The 24,646-nt window shown below is 37.6% G+C and overlaps 1 protein-coding gene across 1 annotated transcript in view; it reads left to right on the top strand.

The window, feature by feature from the left end:
• Nucleotides 1–24,646, top strand: part of ATP8A2 (ATPase phospholipid transporting 8A2) — a gene marked incomplete at its 3' end in the record, with an annotated part of 203,542 nt that overhangs the window by 163,461 nt on the left and 15,435 nt on the right. The window contains exons 19-21 of the mRNA XM_081327717.1: nt 13,751–13,825; nt 18,979–19,101; nt 23,962–24,040. Coding sequence (XP_081183843.1) covers nt 13,751–13,825; nt 18,979–19,101; nt 23,962–24,040 — 277 coding nt within the window. The remainder of the gene's footprint in view (nt 1–13,750; nt 13,826–18,978; nt 19,102–23,961; nt 24,041–24,646) is intronic.

Genomic DNA, 24,646 nt, shown 5'->3' with positions numbered 1-24,646 from the left:
TTAACAGAGTATTTAATATAGTAAAAACAGTTCTCTTAAATTTAGAAGGTTGTCAATAGGAACATAAACATTTTGAAATGGAAACTATGAAGCTTGAGGGAAACCACATGAAAATAACAGAGGCAGTTTACCTCTAAATTTGCTTTAAAGCCATACTAGAAAGCTACAGTACAGAGTTTATTATACACTTTTCAAAGTTGTCAAGATTTATGCTATGACTAATTAGAAAAAGTAAAGAAGAATCTCCTGTTCTTTGTTTGGTCACCTAGAAGCCAAACAGTGATGAAACTATATCATTCTCCCATATTGAAAAATGCCCTCTTAATAGTTGTTTTTTTGAAGCAAAGAACATCATAAAATAATTGTTATGCTGTAAAGTTGAGTTTCTTGGAAGGATCTGAAATATTGGAAAGAATATGTTAGAAAGAAGAACCTTTGGTTTGACCCGCATCAAATTCTTCTTGTGTGGCTCTTTTTAAAAAATAGAAAATTAACATAAGAGTTGCTTTAAGTTAATGAAAAACATATGGTTACCATCAGAATATGCATGTATATGTAATCATAATCATAATAGTAAAGTTGGAAGGGACCTTGGAGGTCTAGTCCAACCCCTTTCTCAGGCAGGAAACCCTATACCATTTCAGACAAATGGCTGGCCAGTCTCTTCTTAAAAACTTCCAGTGTTGGAGCATTCACAGCTTCTTGAGGCAGGTTGTTCCACTGGTTAATTGTTCTAATTGTCAGGAAGTTTCTCCTTAGTTCTAGGTTGCTTCTCTCCTTGATTAGTTTCCATCCATTGCTTCTTGTCCTGCCTTCGGGCACTTTGGAGAATAGCTTGACTCCCTCTTCTTTGTGGCAGCCCCTGAGATATTGGAACACTGCTATCATGTCCCCCCTCATCCTTCTCTTCATTAAACTAGACATACCCAATTCCAGCAGCTGTTCCTTATATGTTTTAGCCTCCAGACCTCTAATCATCTTTGTTGCTCTTCTCTGTACCCTTTCAAGAGTCTCAACATCTTTTTTACATCGTGGTGACCAAAAGTGGATACAGTATACCAAGGCATTGTAAAGTGGTACTAATACTTCATGTGATCTTGATTCTATCCCTCTGTTAATGCAGCCTAGTACTGTGTTGGCTTTTTTGGCAGCTGCAGCACACTGCTGGTTCATATTGAAGTGATTGTCTACTAGGACTCCGAGATCCCTCTCACAGTTACTACTATTGAGCAAGGTACCCCCTATACCTGTACATTTGGTTTTTCCTGCCTAAATGTACACAATATAAATAATAAAAAGTGAAGAATCCCTCAGTTAAGCATGACTCCTAGTGAGTATATGAACATATGAAGCTTTCTTGGCCAACATACAGAAGTGATTTAGGATTAACTTCTTCTGGGATACTTTTTGGTTTATTCTCAGTTTTGCCTACAGCTCCAAAATATCCTGATCGTCTCCCATCCAAGTCTGATTGCTTAGCTTTCTTGAGATTAACTAAGATTGCCTATATATTGTCACTTAAAATAAGTCGCTTCTGGGAAGAAGAATGCCATCTGTTCAATGTGTAATGCTCAAGCAGGCAGATATGCAACTTCTTGCCAGAAATGAATGGGTTCTTAGATTAATTAATATATTCTCTGGGTCACTCCCAATCATTCATGAGCTTATTTTGCATCTTGTACTGGCTTACGAAGCAAATATCTGCTTCCAATGATGAGTGATTTATATGCAGAAAAACTGCAGGCACCAGGCTGTTTATTTTATTCTCAGAGTTATTTGCCTGACTTACAGCAATTTTACCTTTTCTCTCTCCCCATTTTCCACTTCAAGCCTTGCTTCCATTTTCCATTCTGTTTCCAGATGTCACTCCCAATTTCTACCTGAATAATTATGTCAGCTAATGTGTTTCTACAAAATTGAGTGAAAAGCCACAAGGCCAGAGGGCATATTCATGACCTTAAGTCCTAAGGCATTCTGCTGGTCATTAATTGTCAGAGCTTTTTTCCCTCCTCACAAGAGACTCTCAGTTTTTCTATCCTGAAGGTAAAAAAGCTGGGGGGGGGGGAATTGCAATTTAGCATATTTCAGCTGCATCGAATAAAAAAGAGCTGTAATGCTCTATACTCACCAATTAAATGAAAAATTGATTTGATTATAATACATTAAATATTATTACACTCTGAAATTCTTTGTTTCAATACTCTTTCAAATTGTCAAAACATACCAAAGAAATCTTATATTGAGTTAAGTCATTGCTCAGCTTTGTTCAGTATAGTTTACAGTATAGTTAAACCACAACATCACTAATACCCAACCAAGCTAGGCTGAATGGGAATTATGGGAATTGTGGCCTGTACATCTGGTGAACATCAGATTGAGGAGGATTATACTGATAAACCACAGTTATTGAGCATTTTTTAGGCAGGAATATTTTTTAAAATCCCATTTATATCCCGCCCTTCTCCGAAGACTCAGGGCGGCTTACAAGCTTAGCAGTAGCCTTCATTCTATGTATATGCCTGCTTATTAGGGCTTTCACACACACCCCAAGCGGCGTTATTACAAAGTCAGCTTATTGCCCCCAACAATCTGGGTCCTCATTTTACCTACCTCGGAAGGATAGAAGGCTGAGTCAACCTTGAGCCTGGTGGGATGCGAACCTGCACTAATTGCAGGCAGCTGGTGTTACTTAAGGAGGCATTAGCCCACTGCTCCACCAAGGCTCTTGGAACTTGGAACCTTAAGCATGCAAATCATATATCAACATTGAAAAGAATAATGGATTGGGGAGGAGGGGACAAGATGCTGAGATACTACTTTTGGAACTTCCATGCACTATGAATTTTTCCTTAAAGCCCCATTGATCGTTCGGATAAAGACAGAAATGCAACTTCTTGCCACAAATGAATGGGTTTTTGAATGGAAACTCTGTGGATACAAATTGTCCAGTTGCCAGTTCCTCAGAATATGGCATTCACATAGTATTCAATCAATGAAAAGGTTTAAAATATTTAATCAGTGGAATTACTTGCTTCCAGAAGTTGTGGGTGTTCCAACACTGGAGGTTTTTATGAAAAGATTGGACAACCATTTCTTTGAAATAGTATAGGGTTTCCTGCCTGAGCAGGAAGTGGGACTAGAAGACCTCCAAAGTCCCTTCCAACTTTGTTGTTCTGTTATTCTATTTTTTATGTTTAATAGAGGAGGGAAAAGGTAATAACTTTCAAAAATATTCATGCAGATAGTCTTCAACGCTTGTTCATGAAAGCATAGAAGGGAAATATATCTTACTATAATATAGGGGCAAACTTGAACCTGATGGTGAGTGTCATCATCTTGTATTTATATCTCTGACATTTTTATCTTCATTAGAGGAATTCTCCTCTTGATGCCAATGGGATTATTTCTTTCAGTGGAGTTGGGCAGATCCCTCAGGGTAGCATCCAAAAGATTCTCTGAGACCTTTTAATTTTGCTTTGCCACAAAGTAACTCATGTTTTAAAAACAATGGCTTTTTTTAAAACTTTCTAGCATTTGGCCAAGTGAATTCAATTTACCTTTTCTACACTTAGTCTAAATAGTATTCATCTCAGAATATGAAGGGTTAAGCTTCAAAGACTCAGAGTCCAAAATAAGTAAAATGTAACACAATATTATTCTAAAACACCATCACAATAAAAACAAATCAAAAACATGAAAGCAGCAGAGCAAGCCAGCATAACGCTTGAGGAAATATGCCTTTACTACCACCCCAAAATAACAGTGGTTTTCTGGTGAGTTTCAGAGGAAGGTCATTTTAGAGGCAGAAGTGTTCCCACAGAGAAAACTATCTAGTTAGTTTTCATATAATTGGCTTCCACTAGTGAAGAAACCAAGGGAGAAGTATCTAGAATTGTACAGGTAGATCAATAGATCTTAGTGAGGCTGTGGTATCAGCAGCCCTTCCAATTTTGCTGAACTAAAACTCCTGACTATTGGTCATGCTGGTTGATCTCAGTTGTCATATATAGGTAGTCCTTAAATTACGACTATAATTTGAGACCAGAAATTCGATTGCTAAGCAAGGCAATTGTTAAGTGTCGATTGTTAAGTGTCGTAATTTTATGACATCTATAAGCTATATGGACATACTCATCTTAAGCACAAGACCAATAAAAATCACAAAATATGTCTACTAAGGAGAGCATACAGGAAAAAAGGAAGACATAACTACAAAGCTTCTAAAAGGGGAAAGGTTAATATGAATGAACCTTTATTGTCAAAGTACAACCATGTATACATTGACATTGGCTGAGCCTCCCTTCGTGCCCCCTTCCCCCACAACTCACAGTGACAACAAACCCTCCATCTTGTTACACCATGTGAGCTAATTGCACAACACACCAGCCTCGCAAGTCAGTCACACATAAAATTATAAAATTATTTCCCGTTCAAGAGCCTAACAGCCCATGGATAAAAGCTGTTCTTCAGCCTGTTGGTACGGCTGGTTATACTCCCATATCTCCTACCTGATGGGAGGAGAGTAAAGAGATACCGACCAGGGTGTGAGTCGTCCCTAAGAATTTTCCTCACTCTTCCAAGGCAGCGAGCCCTGGCGATGTTATCCAGTGGTGTCAGGGGACAGCCCACGATGTTTTGTGCTGTGCTCACCACCCTCTGTAATACTTTCCTATCCGTGGCTGTCAGGCCAGCATACCAAACCACAATACAGTGTGAGAGGATGCTCTCTATAGTAGACTGGTAAAAGAGGGTCATTAGCCATTGTTCTACCCTGTTCTTCTGCAAGACCCTGAAAAAGTGGAGTCTCTGCTGGGTCTTTCTGGCCACCTGGGTTGTATTAACTTTCCAGGTAAGATCTTCACAGAGGTAGACTCCCAGAAATGTAAAGGAGGAAACTCTCTCCACACAGCCCCCCCCCCCGATGTAAAGTGGGACAAGTTCCTCTTTTTTCCTCTGGAAGTCTAGTACCATCTCTTTCATCTTGCCAATGTTCAGGTGCAAGTTGTTCTTGGAACACCATATGGATAGTTTTTGTACCTCCCCCCTGTATGCTGTTTCATCTCCACCTGTAATAAGACCCACTACGGTGGTATCATTTGCAAATGTAATTATCGCAGTAGATGGGTTGGACGATACACAATCATATGTGTACAATGAGTACAGGTAGGGGCTAAGCACGCAGCCCTGTGGCGAGCCAGTGCAAAGCTTCAGGGGGATGGATAAAACAGAACTGACCCTCACTGTTTGTAGCCAGTCCCTGAGAAAGTCTTTAGTCCAATCGCAGATGGAGGGGGAAAAATTCAAGTCTGTCAGCTTTTCAATGAGAGTGCTCGGCAAAATGGTGTTGAAAGCCGAGCTGTAATCAACAAAAAGCATCCTGACATAGCTTCCAGGTTTCTCTAGATGGCTTGCTACAGAGTGTAGAGCAGTAGCTATGGCATTGTCTGTCAACCTGTTCCCCCTGTAGGCAAATTGATGTTTATCAAAGTCCGGTGGGAGGCATGTCCTAAGATGTTGGAGAACCAGTCTTTCGAAGCATTTCATCACTACAGACAGGTCTGTAGTCATTCAGGCACTCAACTGCTGTTTTCTTTGGGACTGGGACAATGGTAGCTACTTTCAAGCATGATGGTACACATGCCGTTTGCAAGGAGATGTTAAAGATCCTTGTCAGGACCCCTGCTAATTGGTCGGCACAGTTCTTAACCACTATCCCCAGCACCCCAACTGGGCCTGCACCTTTGCTGGGATTCACAGCCTTCAGTACAGCTCTCACTTGGTGTTCACACAGGGTGAGTGGCTGGGAATCAGAAGGCCGGCCAGCAGAGGCTACGGGGTCTGGTCTTTTCACCTCATAGCAAGTGAAGAAGATATTCAGCTCCTCTGCCAATGAGGCATCGGTATTAACCATGTTCCTCGTATTGCCCTTGTGGTTGGTTAGGTGCTGCAGTCCCTGCCACACAATTTAATTTAATTTAATTTTAATTTTATTAGATTTATATACCGCCCTTTCCCGAAGGACTCAGGGCGGTTTACAGGGTATTTTAAAATCACACCAATACAAAATACAAAAGTTAAAAAACAATTAAAAAGATTAAATTATCCCTGAAAATAAAAACCCCAGTTAAAAATTCTCAGCCTGGACCGGAGAGCTCAAAGATGATTGATCTATCCTCAGGGCACCCAATATATATGCACCACTGTGGAAATGATTGTAATAGAAATGACAACTTCTTAGTTTCATTTACATTAGCCCTGAGATCTGATAAAGTACTTAAATGTGACTAAACCAGTCATACATGATCTTGAATTGTTGGCATATGGAAATCAGTTGGTTGACTAGAAGAAATTATGACTTGTTCAGTCCTATTGGTAATAACTTGGAGATACATACTAATTGTAGATGTGGCTTAAGCCAAAATAAGGGACATAGCCCCAAATGATCATTTTCTAACTTTTCTCTCTTTGAAGTATTCTCTCTTATCTCTCCACCCTTTGACTGAAGGCTTATAGTAATATCTCTTGACAAAGGTTGGTTTGTAGAGCCCTTCTGAAATTAAGTTGAGGGAAGCTTACTGTAGACAGTGATGAACTATATAAATCAATAATCTGACTCAGAGTATGAAGCAGCTTCCTATTAGATTGCAGAGGCTGAAAAGCATCTTTGAATAGTAACCAGAAAATTATATGATCACTTGCCAGTAGATTGCTTATAGCACATGTGCTCATCATTGCTTTAATATCTCTTCCCCCAATGCACTATACTGGAGACTCTTGAAACATTCAGTTTGTAATCATAGGATTATCTTTTGCCAGCCCATTCAGTGCTTTGGAGTTGTCTCTTCTTTCTTACTACTGTAGTTATTCTACATTTGAGAAGCTGCGTGAAATCTACTGCAATCACTAAAATATTTTCAGATACAAAGTTCAACGGTTGGGTAATAAGACCAAGATAACATGGTAAAAAACATCCAGATTTTTAGAAAACCAATTCTTAAAGGCAAGCCCTTGCTATAATCCTTTCCTACATCAGTTGAAACATCTCCATCTATCAATCATGTGGCTTTAAATAGCAACTGAAATGCTGCACTGTTGATGAAAGAGGTAACAGATTGTGTACAGCACATTAGAAGTATATCTTTCTCTTAAGGCAAGTTGCTAGTCAATTAGGAATGTGTAGAATCCATGATTTATAATTATTGCAAGTTTCAAAAGAACTGATATTAAACTCTTATTTGGAAACAACCTTGTTAAATGTCTGAAGAATAAACTAAGGGGCACAGTTATTGTATTGTACAAAAATGAGTTGAAGAAAGCAATTCAGTATGAAAAAGTTTTAAAACCATTTAATATTAAGGACAGAATATTTGTTGACCAATCTGGGCTGATAAGGAAACACCCCTTGATACGGTATTAAATACCAATGGAAAAACATTGGGGAAGTAAAGTATTTTCTGCGTTGCATGAGAAAAGCTCATCTTCCTTCCCCTGTCCTGACCACTTTCTACAGAGGGACGATTGAGAGCATCCTGTCATACAGCATCATAGTCTGGTTTGGAAGCATCACTGCTTCAGAAGGAAGGCGGTGCAGAGAGTGGTGAGGATGGCCGAAAAGACCATTGGCAGTTCCCTCCCTTCCATCCAGGACATAGCACAGAAGCGTTGCTTGAGCAGGGTCCACAAGATTATCTGGGACACTACTCATCCTCTTCACAACGTGTTTTCCTCGTTACCTTCTGGGAGGAGGCTTCGTGGTATCCGTAGCAGAACATCCAGATTCAGGCATAGTTTCATTCCATACAGCATTAACCTTGTGAACTCTCAGGCGTCCTCCTTCCGTTATATATTCAAGAAGGACAGTATTTCATATTTATTTGTTATGTATATGTAGGGATGTGGGTCTATACATATGTGTGTATAGTATGGTTAGATGTGTGTCATGTATGTGTTCCACTTTGAGAGCGGGCAACTAAATTTCATTTTTGATGTGTGCCGTTGTGCCCACAGTAAAAAAAAAATGACAATAAAGGTTATCTTATCTTATATGGTTTGAATACAGGAGGGCTCTATTCATGCCCAGTTAAAATCATAAGAAAGCAACCTGAGACAGACAAATCTGTTTAGTTCGTTCTGTACCGATAGGTCTACATGTACTTATTCAAATAACTCTTTTTTTTTCTCTTTCCCCACTTTTGTAAAAATCAGCACAAAATTTTACTTTTCAATTGTTCAGTTGTGTTTTGAACGTGCTGTATTTATTGATGTTGAATCAAGCATTGCTATGCAGGTAGATATCAGTTAGATGCCTATATTAGTTACCCTGAACTGCTGATCAGCTAAAAGCAAGTGTATTTGTTTGTGAATGTGTGAAAGAAAGAAAGAGAAGGCTAATGAATTAACCCAAGTTGAAGGAGGCCTAATGCATTTACCATCTTCATGTTTTTGCAGATTATTTAAAAAGTCTCTGTTCAGATTCTCTTAAGCCTTACAATTTGGAGATCTATGATGGCAGATTCCAGTGGATGACACATTACAGTTGATAGTCTCCAGATCTGCTTAGAAGTTGCAATGAGACAGAAGGGCCTCTTGATGGCTAGTCTGACTGTGATGCAAACCTCTCTGTCTCTAGAGGTCAGCCATTTCCTAGACTTCTTAGGGGGGGAAAAACTACCCACAGTTCACAGAAAGCAATCCAGTTCTTTATTTGAGTCTTAAAGTCTACTGAACAACACAGTTAAGCAGTTGTAAAACAGCTCTGCTCTGTTGAAAGTCAATATTAAACCAATGTGCTTGGATTAAGCAGCTACAAATTTGTCTATTTATCACATAAGGGAAATTCATTCCTGATACACTGGTCCTGGCATCCAGATATAGGCTTTGGATAAACTTTTATAGAAAATTAAAATATTTTGCTGAAGAAAGTAAAAGATTGTGACTTGCCAAGTTTTTTTTATACTGACAACAGGCACAGAGTATTTTTGGACATGCATAAATGGATTTATATAAAATTCCTCACTTGTTGTTCAGACAAAATATGTGAGTCTGAAAACACTACTTGGCCTTTCGTATTATTTATAGCTCAGCCCACCAGTTCAGTTCCCTCAGAACTGAAGAAACTACTTGGATGAGAAGCTGAATGTTTTCAAGGAAAACATAAGCAAGAAAGTCCAATTGCCTTTTGGGAAAGCTCATCCCATCCTTTGCCAGTTTAGACCCCCATTCACAAACAAATATATTATCTCATAAGCTTTAGTAGGTCTCAGACCATTTCACCTAATCCATGGAATATTTTCTTGAGAAAGAAGAATTGGTTTTATTTACATGCAGCTTTCTGTAATGAATATAAAATTCTGCAATGTTCTTTGTTCTATTCAGACTAGATTCACACAACACATTTGTTGCTGAATTATTCCATTAATGTGGATTAATGTGCTAAGCCATAAACCTAATCAAGGTTAATACATTGTGCAAACACAACTGCTAGATTGTAAGGATCTGGTCTGATAATTAATTAACACAAGACATTGCATGGATTGTTAAAGTAACCAAGCATTGTCTTGTTTGCACAATGTTCTAAGAAGCCATAAAAATCTAATCAAGATTAATACGTTGCGCAAACAGAACTGCTAGTTTGTAAGACTTGGTCTGATATGCAAATAAAGCTCAGTATTTGCCAATTTATATCCCTTAACTATTCCACATAGGATCTTTCTGATTAGGTTAGGTTAAGGGGGAAGTCCTTTACTTGTATTCAGATGATAAGAATAAAGTGGGTACTATACTTCCATTACAAAGATATTAACGATTATATATACACTCCTGAAATGTATTCATCATAAAGATTTTAAAATGATATATTATAAATGAATACCATAAGATAAAAATAACCTGCTTTGTTAGGTAAATATATTTGGAAAAGTCATGCAAATTAAGTGAATATCAGTGGAAAGAACTGTTATTTTGAGATTTTAATATGTTCTTCATATATTCTATAGCTATAACAGCAGCCTGTGGTAATTGTTGGTACCACAGTTGTCTCAGCACCCATATCCTTTAGCAGGAGTGGGGAGAGGGATAGTTCTACCCATTGTTAAGCTATCTATTTTGCATAAATGACTGTATTTAGAAAAGGTGGCTTGTTATCTCAACATCTTGACATATTTAAATAAATTAGCATTTAAATAAATTAGTTCTTAACTGTTTCAAGCTTTAAATATTCCATATTAATTATGTGTATGCCATTAGTTGAAGATGAAATTGCTCAGAATCTTGTTCGGGTAGATTCATTTTCAACTATCTATCCATCTTTAACAATGAAGATACCAAAATAGTAGATAGCTTCTGCTTTTTAAAAGAAACCATCAATAGTAAAGGCACAAGTAGTCAAGAAATATGCAGCCCACTAGCATTTAGTAGAACAACCAGGAAGGCCTTGGAAAAGATATTCAGATGCCAGGAGATCAGACTAGTGGAGGCAATGTTATTCTTTGTGACACTCTATGAAAGTGAAAGGTAGACTTTGAAGAAGTAGAAAGATTATTGATGTGTTTGAAATATGATATTGATAGTGGTATTCCTGAGAATACCACGAATAAACAACAACAACAAGCAAATGGGCCAGGGGACAATTCAAGCCAGAGTTTTCACTCAAAGCACAAATGATGAGGCTGAAATTATCCTACTTAGACAAATTATATGAAGAAGGCTGTAAATGTGAAGAATGCTGGAAAAAGTATAAGGTAAAGAGAAGGTAGATGGACTCAGTTACAATCCACTTACAGCTTTATTGCAGGCCAACCTGGCATTAAGTAGCATAAACCCATCCCTTTGGATATTCTGAAAGGGTTTTAAGACCCAGTTATGTGATCAGATCTGGAACCAGAGATTTTGCTAGATGGCTCCACTGTTGAGGGGAGCATTAAGAGCCTTGGTGGAGCAGTGGGCTAATGCCTCCTTAAGTAACACCAGCTGCCTGCAATTAGTGCAGGTTCGCATCCCACTAGGCTCAAGGTTGACTCAGCCTTCCATCCTTCCAAGGTAGGTAAAATGAGGACCCAGATTGTTGGGGGCAATAAGCTGACTTTGTAATAATGCCGCTTGGGGGGGCGAAAGCCCTAATAAGCAGGCATATACATAGAATGAAGGCTATTGCTAAGCACATTGATTTGTGCTTAGACTGTAAGCCGCCCTGAGTCTTCGGAGAAGGGCGGGATATAAATGGGATTAAAATAAATAAAAATAAATTAAAAAAAATTATTCACTTGGATTGTATTTTTGAGATTTGGGGAAAATTTATTACTCTGCTTTTTTATATTTGAATTTACTGCTTTTTTCTACACATACCCACATCCACACACTATCATTGTGGACTGCCCAGAGTCACCATTCGTGAAATTGGCAGCTATATAAATGTGATAAATAAAAAAATAAATAAAGAAGACTCGATGTACTTTAGAACATGGAATAATTTCTATCAATGGCTAGAAAAATGAGTCAGAGACAAAGGAACGTGATATGTAATTTTGAATATATATATTAGTAAGAAAGGCTATTGAGTGAGTAATTAACATTGTTTATGATAATTATATCTATTACTGTTAGTTAAATACATGTACCTAGACACTATGCTGCTTGCTAAATATTGAAAATGTTATTTGGGAAAACCCCAACCTCTAACCCTAACCCAAACCCCAATCCTAATCCTGTCCCCACCTTATCTCTAATCCTATAAAAACTAATAAAATCTATATATTAAATAAATAAATAAACAAAAAACAGCTGCAGTACAGGGCTGTTAAAGCTTCAGATTTGGGACTGAACATGGAAATCAGAACCACCTTCCCTAGGAGTGGCCTGTCCCTGTCTTCTTCATATTTCCCCCTGCCTGGTACTACTAATGAAAGCCAGGATTTCCAGCTTTAAATTTGACTGTACTCGCATTTGAATGTCTTTTCAAGGAATTTTCAGTGTTTTCTTTTCTGCAATTATTTTATATTTAATGAGGTTGGCCATTTTGATAGGCAGGCTGGCCGGCAGGCAATAAATAGTTAACAGAACAGAATAAAATTTAAGAAGGATTTTTTTCTAAGATAAGAAAAGCCTTTTAATAACTCTGGATGCTTTTGCTCATAGTAATTTCATAGCTGTGGCTTGCAGCCCCCAGGGGCTTGGCACACAAAGCTATGCTTGGCAGGCTTTCCTATAGACTCACCAAGTCTGAGTCAACCATGGTCAGTTGCTGGCCTGCATAGTTTTAGCAATTCTTGCTAAAGTCAAGACCTTGAGAAGAAGAGGGATGACTGGTTTGGGCATGTGGGAGTTTTCCCAACATTCTGGGAAAATTATGTATATATATGTATATGTATATATATATATATATATAAAGTTTAAGGGATGCGGTGGCTCAGTGGGTTAGGATGCTGAGCTTGTCGATCAGAAGGTCGGCAGTTTGGCGGGTCGAGTCCCGAGTGCCGCATAACAGAGTGAGCAGCGCCTGTTACTCGTCCCAGCTTCTGCCAACCTAGCAGTTCAAAAGCACGTAAAAATGCAAGTAGAAAAATAGGGACTGCTACGGTGGGAAGGTAACAGCGTTCCGTGCACCTTTGGCGTCTAGTCATGCCGGCCACATGACCACGGAAATGTCCTCGGACAAGTGCTGGCTCTTCGGCTTTGAAACAGAGATGAGCACCAGCCCCTAGAGTCGGAAACGACTAGCACGCATGTGTGGGGGAACCTTTACCTTTACCTTTTATATATAAAGTTTAGACTTAAAATAGACAATTCAGAATCCATAATATTGAAGTTAGATATCATTTCAAAGTAGTTCTTAATCTACCTGTTAGTCCCTATCTATGTTTAACTAAACCTATTTGAAAGCAGAACAGACATCTTTGGATGAGATTCTTCCTACTCCTACACCACAATTGTGTCCCCCCCCCAACCTCACCTAGTACTGCTCCAGAAGGTTACAACTCTCCAGAACTGGACTGGAAGCTTATCTCTATTTGTGCAACATTGGATTGTATTTGTTTTATATGTATTTAAGTAACCCTATAGTCATATCTACAGAACTGTGAAATGAATTGTCCAAACACAAGGGATTTTCCTTCTACTCAGTATCTCAGAACTCAGTGCTACTGGCTTATTGCCAAATATATAGCTTTAGAGCTTGATTTCTTCTAATTTCTAATTCCTCATATTCCATAGCAATATTGAAACTCTAGGGAGTCTTTGAAGCATCAGCTTTTGCCACCCAGACCACTGTTTGGAAGCAGATTTTTGTTGTTATTATTATTTTCAATAGTTGTTTAAAATATTCTTTTCTACTACTTCATCCATTTCAAATGCTAAGGGTGGGAGAGAACTTGAGTAAAACATAGGCCACTAGAATAGTATCATGTATTTATAGGATTATTTTTCTTGGCATGCGGTTTAGGCTTTACATGCTATGTGGCTGAAACCAGATTAGCTTCTGGTGCTAAAGAATACTCGCTAAGAATTTGCTAGCCCTGACGAATCATTGTATATGCTTACAAGTTTGTTATTTTAGTGTATTGATGCAAATTCTACAGATTGTTCCACCACTCCTGTAGTATTCTCTATTTAAGAAAGAACAACTGTGAGTGCTTATTTTTAGAATTTGCTCAGCAGCTGCTTCTAAAGAAGTCCACATTCCATGTGCTTTTCCAATGTGTAGAAATATGTTGTGTCACACTGATCTAAAGCTTTGTGCAACCTTTCTCTGTTTCAGCTTTGGTTTGCATTTGTTAATGGGTTCTCTGGACAGATTTTATTTGAGCGCTGGTGCATTGGACTCTACAATGTGGTAAGTGTTCTCCCCCCTCCATTCGATAACAGGCCAAACAGGGGATGGCATTCCAGGGCTGTTCATGTCTGTGCAGTGTATTTCATCTGATCCTCTCTATTGGGCTATTTCACTTAGGCTTGCTGGCCAGTAAGTCTGAACAAAAATAGAAAGCTTTTGCTTTTATTCCTAATCTGAAATAATTCTTTAAAAATGTAAATAATTCTTTCAAACCTAGCAAATGCCTCCACAATTTATGGCCAATCAAGTCCAAGTGGCCCCGTAAACTTTCAACTGACTTGACAATCAAGCAGGGGACAAGAGGATATGGTTCAATTGTCTTTTGAATAGAATTCTATGTTAACTCTAAAGTAGGCAACAGTTCAGATACAGAAGGATAGGCTCATTTCCAAGGCTCAGAGATTGCATTGAACAGCCACAGTTGAGGTCACCAGAGAGTGGAATTGTCACAGAAATTGACAATACTAATTGGGCAGATGGATGCATTTCAAGATTTGGAATGGAAGTAGCAAACCAAGGTTTTCCTACTTCTTAGATAGAGGACTGGCTCTTGAGAGCATTCTAATAGAGGATATGCAGTCATTTTCTCTGATATGTCACTATACATGCTGATGGCTCATTTTTACTAGTTGAGTCAGCTGTTGTCACATAATATCACATAGTTATCCTAATGTTTTAATAATAATATTTTAATATTTAATAGGAAATCTAATTTAGTTGATATGACCCCACTCAGTGGAGAAGACACTGGAGACACGACATTTTGTCATGCTTGATTAATTCATGAATAGACAAGGAAAACCAACCACTAAATGTTATTATCAATTTCAAATAAGCCTAACCCAAGCATAATCTACCAAATTTTTTGTATAAATATTTACCATCATAAATATATTTCAGCTCAACACTAATAAAAATACAATATTCCCAAAAATATTGTATTATTCTAAGATACTCATGCAATTTTTCTAAAACAAAGGAAACCTAACACTAACACTAAGCTCTCCCAAATGACACTCCAAATATTTGGTATCCTGCTATACTCAGTATAAATTTGTCTACCACAAAACATAAAAAAGTGGTCAAGTCTGAATAGTAAATATTACCATTAACCTCAAGGAAGCCTACGTAACTCTAACTGACCTATATGTTAGAATAAATATTCAATCCTATCCTCAATCTAAGGGACACGGTGGCTCGGTGGGTTAGGACGCTGAGCTTGTCGATCAGAAGGTTGGCAGTTTGGCGGGTCGAATCCCGAGTGCTGCGTAACAGAGTGAGCGCCTGTTACTTGTCCCAGCTTCTGCCAATCTAGCAGTTTGAAAGCACGTAACAAATGCAAGTAGAAAAATAGGAACCACTACGGTGGGAAAGTAACAGCGTTCCGTGCACCTTTGGCATCTAGTCATGCCGGCCACATGACCACAGAGATGTCCTCGGACAAGTGCTGGTTCTTCGGCTTTGAAACGGAGATGAGCACCGGCCCATAGAGTTGGAAACGACTAGCACGCACGTGCGGGGCAACCTTTACCTTTACCTTTATCCTCAATCAAAACCTTGAAACATAAGGTTATCTTTAATGTTAAAAGTTAATCCTGAATCTGATGTAATTCTCAATTTTATTACCAAGTTCAAGAAAGCCTAATTCTTCCTCCTACAAAGTGACAATACAAATTTTTAAGCTAAGAATCACTCAACACTCTATAGAAGCCTTAATTTAAACTTAACATTGTTTTGATTGAATATGTGCCATCTAGTTGGTGTCAACATAGATAGATTTGCTCCATGACAATCAGTCTGTAAGCTAGTATTTCAGATCTTCACCAATGGTGCACTCATAACTACTGTAAATAAATAAATAAATAAAATAAACCTTTATTGTCAAAGTACATGTGTACATTGAGATTAACTGAGCCTCCCCCCGTGCTCTCTCCCCCCAACACACAGTGACAACAAACCCTCCATCCTACCACACCATGTGAACCAACTACACCACACACCGGTCTCCCAAGTCAATTCTGCATAAGATTATGTCCCATTTAAAAGCCTAACAGCCCACGGATAAAAGCTATTTTTCAGCCTGTTGGTACGGCTGGCTATATTCCTGTATCTCCTACCGGATGGTAGTAGAGTAAAGAGATACCGTCCAGAGTCATCCCTGAGAATCTTCCTCACTCTTCCAAGGCAACGAGCCCTGGCGATGTCATCCAGTGGTGTCAGGGAACAGCCCACAATGTCTTGTGCTGTGCTCACTACCCTCTGTAATACTTTCCTGTCCGCGGCTGTCAGACCAGCATACCAAACCACAATACCATACGAGAGGACGCTCTCTGTGGTAGACCGGTAAAAGAGGGTCATTAGCTGTTGTTCTACCCTGTTCTTCCACAAGATCCTAAGAAAGTGAAGCCTCTGTTGGGCCTTTCCAGCCACCTGGGTTGTGTTAACTTTCCAGGTCAGATCTTCACAGAGGTAGACTCCCAGAAATTTAAAGGAGGAAACTCTCTCTACACAGTCCTCCCCGATGTAAAGTGGGGCAGGTTCCTCCTTTTTTCTCCGGAAGTCTAACACCATCTCTTTCGTCTTGCCGATGTTTAGGTGCAAGTTGTTGTTACTACACCATATGGATAGTTTTTGTACCTCCGCCCTATATGCTGTCTCATCCCCACCTGTAATAAGACCCACCACAGTTGTATCATCTGCGAACTTGATTATCGCAGTGGATGGGTCAGATGATACACAATCATAAGTGTATAAAGAGTACAGGTAGGGGCTAAGCAAGTAAGTGAGTCTATCCACTTTGCTTCTGGTCATTCTCTTCTTCTATTTCCTTCCCTCTTTCCCAGTATTATAGGCTTCTCTAGAGACCTAGGTGCAATGTACAATACAGTATAATGTGTCTGAATTATACTGTATTTGAACCTCATAATTTGCACCTCAAATGAAAAATCTGGGTTGATTTGTCTACTGGTCCTTTTACTTGTTTCTTACTAAACATAAAATTTCAAGTGAATCATCATTCATTCATTGATTCATTCATTCATTCACTGTAACTAGTCTCCATATCCCTTATCCAAAGATGCACCATATGCACAGAATATGTATACTGGATTTTACTATCAGCATCAAGGAAGCATTAATGTACTCCTATCCTTAGATAAGTGCCAGTATAAATATTCAACCTAAAAGATCCTGTATGCACAATTCTAAAAGCACATATTAAATTTTTCCACTAATGTCAAGGAAACAGAACCTTTATCCTAACCTCTCAGAAATGCCATTTTAAATATTTAACATAATACTCTCTCCAAACTCAGCCCTAATCCCATGTAAATATACTGTAAGGCTACAATTAACTATAAAACAAAACCTGTTCTAGATCAGAATAGCACATATTAAATATTCCTCAAGGAAGCTGAACCCTAACACTGACTTGTACAGAATACCAATAGAAAAATTCAATCTTAAGATCATTCTATACTGATTCTAAATCATATAAGAAGATTCCTTGGTTTCAAAGATAAGTTAAACTATATCTTGGGAACTACTATGCAACTATTAAGTGATCATAAATCTTGGAAAAGCCAAATCCTGGCCTAACCTACTTAGAATAACAGCAGAAAAACTCTAATTTAAAACGTAGAGTACACTATGCATAAAAAAACTCACTCTGGGTGTAATGTATATATTAAATTTTAACATAAGTTACAAAGAAACCTAATTCTAACTGTAATCTCTCCAAATGCCAGGATAACTGTTGAGCCATAAAAATATTTCTATATTCAATCTGAAGATAACTTAAAGCTGAGACTGCTACTAAACACAAGAACACTCACACTCACTCATTCTAACTAATAGATTAAATGTTACTATAAAATTCAAGCACACATGTATGCATGTATATTTATCATATTTTCAAAATCACTCTTCTCCCTCACAGAGGCATTCTGAAAATATATTATTTTTTTGTAATTCATCTCATAAACTTTATTAGTCTTTATTAGTTGTTTGTTTTTTTTTTGCTTTTGCTTGCTATGGACCAAAACTATTTGTCCACTTGTCTGGAAATAATTAACAGGCAGGCAGTAAATGAATTAATTTAACATTAATGGTTAAATGGTTTAGAAAACCATTTCCCAAGTAGTCCTCAATTTATGACTGTAATTGAACCCAGAATAATGGTCGTACGTACAGTAAATGGGTTACCACATGACCGCACCCAATTTTACAACCTTTATTGCAGCAGTTGTTAGGTATACGCAGTGGTTGTTAAAGAAGTCAATTTTCTTCAATGGGCGTTTTTTGCCAGAAACTCGAAGTAAATGCCAGAAACCAGCAAACACTGCCAAAAATCACAGTCTTATGACCATGGGATGCTGCAAATGGCCATAAACACAAGGTAGTTGCCAAGAGCCCAAAGTGCAAAGGGGAAGGCAAATGTTAGAACTTTGAAAACAGCTCTGAGGAGGTCTGCTTTAACTTCAAATGGTTGCTAAGCAACTCTTATTAAATGAGGATTACCTGTCATGAAGGGAACTGAAGAGACAATCTTCACTCAGTTGCTATAGGTTAGCCTTGAACATTTATATTATTTCAAAATACACGATAGCAGTAATCAATCTAGGCTGCTAAAGGTAGCTTAAAGTAAGGATTCCCAACTCCCAGACTGGGGACTGGTACCGCTCCATGGCCTGTTAGGAACAAGGCCACGCAAGCAGTGGGCAAATGAGGAAGCTTCATCAGTACATGCACAGGATCTAAATTGTGTGCAGAACAATCCCTCCCTCCTCCCCACCAGCCCATGGAAAAATTGTCTTCCTCAAAACTAGTCCCTGGTGCCAGAAAGGTTGGGGACCACTGGCTTGAATTGCCTTCATTTTATAAGCTGTTGATTCAGAGGCCTCTTATTTATTTATTTATTTTTACTGAATGGAAGTCATGGGACACTTTCCTTCAGTCAGCTGCAGCCTTCTGCTTTGCTGTCCAGTACCATATAATAAAAGCTTGCCTACTTCAGGCATCCAACCGAATCTAGTAAAGCTGTTGATGTGGATTTTAACAATGTCAGGATTCTTTCCAGGTATGACGTATACTTTTCAACTTGTTTATAAAGTTAATGGTCTGTTATTTTTAATTACTGCCTTTGTTTTTTCTAGATTTTTACAGCATTACCTCCCTTCACCTTGGGAATCTTTGAACGATCGTGCTCCCAAGACAACATGCTTAGGTTTCCCGAGCTCTACAAAATTACTCAAAATGCTGATGGGTTCAATAGCAGGGTAAGAGGCAATGTTTACCTAGAGGGAAGGATTAAAAACAACAGGGCTATATTAGCTTAAAGCTGAAATTTTAATTTACAGCTGCTATTTCAGATTGAAATGATTAATCCTTAATGTTCATCCTTAATAAATGCTAGGTCTGGTAGGGGTAGTAAATCAGTTTCCAACTGTGAATAATAATCATGGCACACTCAATTGTGGTTTGTCTAAAATGAAAGTAAATATTTATGATCTCCTCATAGCCCTAACAGAAAAGAAGGTCTGCTTGGGGGAAAGAAAAGCAATGCTGACTACTCTTTGGTTTATGTGAATTCAGACTACGGGGGAAGATTACATGCAAAACAACCCTATCAGAAAATACTAATATAATTATATACCTAATAAAAAGTAAGAATTAAAAGGTTGTGAAATATTAAGAAATAGACAAAAAGGCATCATTATAGCTAACTGTTTTTGGCCCCAAAAGATTAATTGAGGAGATGTTAGTAAGACCTCTTGGGGAAGAATAATGCTACACCATCACTGAAAATGGATTGGGACAACTCACCATATCCAACTCACAATTCACTGCAGGACAACTTGCCACAGGACAATTCAACAAATATAAAAGTTAAATTAATTTCAGTGGAACTGTGGCCAATAATAATAAAATAAAGAAGTCAGTCCAGAAATAGAATAGAATAGAAGAATAGAATAGAATAGAATAGAATAGAATAGAATAGAATAGAATAGAATAGAATAGAATAGAATAGAATAGAATAGAATAGAATAGAATAGAATAGAATAGAATAGAATAGAGAATGGTAATAATAATAGAATAGAATAGAATAGAATAGAATAGAATAGAATAGAATAGAATAGAATAGAATAGAATAGAATAGAATAGAATAGAATAGAATAGAATAGAATAGAATAGAATAGAATAGGAGCTGGAGGTCTTCTAGTCCAGCCCCTTGCTCAAGCAGGAGAACCTATACCATCTCAAACAAGTCACTGTCTACTCCCAAATAATTGGGACTTTATAGTTTTAAAAATATATGTGGAAATTGGTATGCTGAAACTGTTTCAAAAGTTTTAAGAGGATATAAATAGGTGGACTGAAATTCCATTCTCTTTGTAGGCCAAAGTTAATGTTATTAAAATGAATATTGCCCCTTTATTTTATTTTTGTTTTTACAAGCAAACCCTATGCTAATGCTAAATAAATATTTTCTTCAGAATAGAATAGAATAGAGCTGGAAGGGACCTTAAGGGTCTTCTGTCCAGCCCCCTACTCAAGCAGGAGAACCTATACCATCTCAGACAAGTGACAGTCTAGTCTCTTCTTAAAAATCTCCAGTGATGGAGAGCCCATGATTTCTGGAGGCAAGCTGTTCCACTGGTTGATTGTCCTCACTGTCAGAAAGTTTCTTCTTAATTCCAGGTTGTTTCTCTCTTTGATCAGTTTGCAACCATTGTTTCTCATCCTGCCCTCTGGTGGTTTGTTGAATAACGTGAACCCCTCTTCTTTGAGGCAGCCCCTCAAATACCAGAATACTGCTATCATGTCTCCCCTGTTTCTTCTTTTCTTTAGACTAGTGAAACCCAAGTCCTGCAGCTGTTCTTTGTATTTATTAGTCTCCAGGCCTTTGGTCATCTTAGTTGCTCTTCTGTGATTTTTTTCCAAACTCTCAACATCTTTTCTCTGATATGGTGACCAAAAATGGCTGCAGTATTCCAGATGTGGTCTTACTAGAGTTTTATAAAGCGGTACTAATACCTCATGTAAACTTGATTCTATGCCTCTGTTTATCCAACCCAGGATTGTTTTGGCTTTTTTGGCGGCTGCTGCACATTGATGGCTCATGGTTAAGTGATCATCCACTAGACTAGCACTCCAAGGTCCCTCTCACAGTTAATGTTTTTAAGCCAAGTCTCGCCCAGTCTGTACTTAAACCTTTGATTTTTCCTGCCTAAATGTAAAACTTTGCTTTTCTCCGCATTGAAACTCATTTTGTTGGATAGGGCCCATTGTTCAAGTTTGTCTAGCTCTTTTTGGATCCTGAGTTTGTCTTCTGGAGTGTTGGCTACTCCTGTGAATTTGGTGTCATCTGCAAATTTGATGAGTTCCCCTTCAATTCCCTCATCTAAGTCATTTATGAAGATACAAGAGTTAGAATAATTGCGATGAAAATGTGGTCACCAATAATAAAAGTAAATGAATGAAATTATTAATACAGCATTGAATTGTCCCACGGTGAGTTGGCCATGGCTAGTGGGTTGTTGCAAGTGAGCCACAGCAAGTTGGCTGTGACATGTTGTCCTAGACCTCACAAAAAAGGCCTTTTCCTCATAAATATCTATATTTTGCAGAGGGGGTTAGTTGCAAAAAAAGAAAAAAGGCTTAAAATCTTAATGGATACAAGTTAACAATCCATGTTTCATATCATTAGCCATGAAAGACAATCAAATGTCAGAAACAGTACAACTGCAACATTATATACTGACATTTCTATCTGGAAATTCCAAATGATCTCACATTACCAACAAGCCCATGTTAAAAGATAATGGATGTCATCAAGCATTAGGTTGAGCAAGACCATGTTAACAGATAACTCATGTGGAACTCCAGTATGTTGCTCCCTGGTCAGTGTTGTCAGTGTTTGGGTTCTTGAAATAAGAAATGCTCAAATCCATGTAGACACCTATACTTAAGAATAGGTTGAGCTTCCTTGTACTGAGGAAATGCAGTTTATACATTCATGCTTATATCTTTCTTATTCTGAAAGGCAGCTCAGCCCTAGGAATAGGTACAAAATTTATGGTAACGTTTAGAATAATTTAAGCTTTGAATATTAACTTCTAAGAGCTGGTTCTCATTATCTTTTGAGCCACGGCAACTAGACTGTCTACAACATTGGCAGTATTTTGGCATCCAGCTGCAACAGGGTACCCAAAAATGTCTGCTTCATTTAGCATGTTAAATTGGCAGGAGTTACGCTTGCTAATTCCTTCCAAAGCATGATGACTCTCACTGGGTGAAATCCCCTCTTCCCTGCTAAAAGTTGAAAAGGTCAGGCATAGGGTTCCAAACTGGAATATTAGCCATATACATTTATAAGAGCCTCTATGCTTACATATGAATTAATATCACTGTGTGTTCTTTGCAACAAGTTCCAACTGATTTGGTATTTGGCAATGAAATGTTCTCACACTTTTACCTGTTGCCTTTTCACCACTTCCTCTCAAGAGATTCTAGGAAAAATATTGAGATGACTTTATTGTTCCCTTCAGGTTATAGGTTTAAAAAGATGTTTCAGGGAGATATGCAGGTAAAGTTACACTTAATATTTTCTTTTCATATTTTTCAGAATTTCCTCCACTCTCAGTTTTCACTTTTTATTAACCTACTCTATCTAATAAAAATTTAGCAGTTCAGAGCTTAAGAGACAGAAAAGGTCTAAGATGGTGCTGCTTATGGTGGTTTAAGATTTCAAAAGATTGCATTTTTATGTGGGTTCTTAATGAACTTAAAAATAGCATAAGAAACTATGAGGACTGGATTTTGTTGTTTTGCATGTATCTTTCTGTCATCCTATTATTACAGAAATAAAGAGTAAACAGGATTGTTTTGAGTCTTGCTGAACATCTGAATTAGTTGCCTGCTCACTGTATTTTTACATAGCAACGTGTGTTTTAGTACATATTCAAAAATTAGATGACAGTGATCAATGTGATTAAAAATATTTCTGAATGTGGTAAATGACTTTCAAAACTCAGCAAATTTAGGAAATAAAATTTTCATCACTGCAACAAGGTAAAAACTTTGTTTCTCTCACTAGATTTCAAGGGAACATTTGCTTGAATTATAAAGCAGATGGCAGTTTCTGAGAAGAAATGATTGTCAAAATGTGGGGATAAAATAAAAGAATTAAATGTAACACAAGAGAGAGAGAATGGAGATGAAACAAGGGCAAATGTTTTCTGCTATTATTACAGTATTATATTAAGAAATGCCCTCTCCAATAAGAATAGGGAAAGGAAAAATACCCATCCTACAATTACCAGCTCACACAAAAAGTTCATGAATGAGTAAAATATTTGAATATGTCAGGGGAAAATTGAAAATCCAACCCTACTTCTTTCTAATAATATAATAACTCTGCAAAGGTTTCTGCATCCTTTGACTCCACAAGAAGTTAATTGTTTTAAAAAGAATGATTTCTAGTCCAAAAAGATTCCCAAACTCTAGACTGGTGCTACTCAGATATATATTTAGATTTTCTGAGGCATTTTGGGAACTGCCTAGAGTTCCCTGTGTTAATTATATAACTAACCCTTCACTCACCCACCCACCCCGCTATTAATTGTATTCATATATTTAAAGCTAAATTTACTCGGTGTCAAATTTTCATGGTTTCCTTGGCTGATTTATATGAACAAACAACCAAACACAATAAAGAATAGAAAATGGATACTTGAGGCATGCTTTTCCTCCACCTAAAATTCAATTCCAGGAAACACAAAGGCATGCTTCATCATAGTGTTTGGACTGATAAATATAAAAACATTTTTATAAAAAAACCAAAAACATGGAAAGTACAATTAGATGGCTTTGCTGCATATTTTTTTCAAAACTTAACAAGAATAGGGATGTCTTCATGGGGAATTTAGTAACATTGAATTTTCTTTCTTTTTTGTTTTTTATTTGCCTTTGTCTCTCTGTGTGTGGCAGCACGCCAACTTTTGCAATGAAAGAAAACACTTTCTACTAAAAATTGTTCACTTATTTCATGGGACTTAATGAATCGTTTGATGGAACTTTAACAGTGTTGGAGAGTTCAATCACTCTCCTGACTTTCTTGCTTGTTTTTCCTTTAGGTGTTCTGGGGTCATTGCATCAATGCCTTGATCCACTCGGTCATTCTTTTCTGGCTTCCCCTGAAAGCACTAGAACATGGTAAATAAATGTGTTGTTCTTTCCCATATGTTAACTAAGTAATCTTCAATCTTTCTAAGCCAGGACTTTTATATTAGGGTCAAAACATGTTGCTTGGAAATTAATCATTGCAGACAGACCAACAGCTTTCTAACATTTATCAGCAATGACCTTCCAAATCCTCCCTTTCTGTATGTCATCTTTAATCGATAGCAATTCACATCCATTATAAATCACAATGTCCATTGGTGAAGCTATGTTTATTTAAAATTGATTTACACATTAAAAAGAACCAGGTACATTGGTGTTATGCAGCTTCCCTTACTGTAAGTCTTATCATTTGGTTTAGACTAATGAAAACAGGAATTTGGTCAAATATTTACTTACATGACCTGATAATTTAAAGAGAATAATTTTTGTGAGATGGATCCTGCCCAACTTTGTTTTTCAAAAGTTCTGCTGGTTCTGCTGCATTAGGCGTGTCAGATTCAGGCTGCAAAAATCCAGATAACTGCTAGATAGAAGCAGGTTTTATAATACTGATCATTAAATTTATATTAGATCAAAACTTACTGACTTTAAAATGCCATCTTCAGAAGCACTTCAGAAGATTTAAACTGGAACTGT

This window comes from Vipera berus (assembly GCF_964194415.1).
Source record: "Vipera berus genome assembly, chromosome: 4".
NCBI classification, from domain to species: Eukaryota; Metazoa; Chordata; class Lepidosauria; order Squamata; family Viperidae; genus Vipera; species Vipera berus.
Note: the sequence above shows the minus strand (reverse complement) of the source record. Positions and strands in the feature narration are given on the sequence as shown.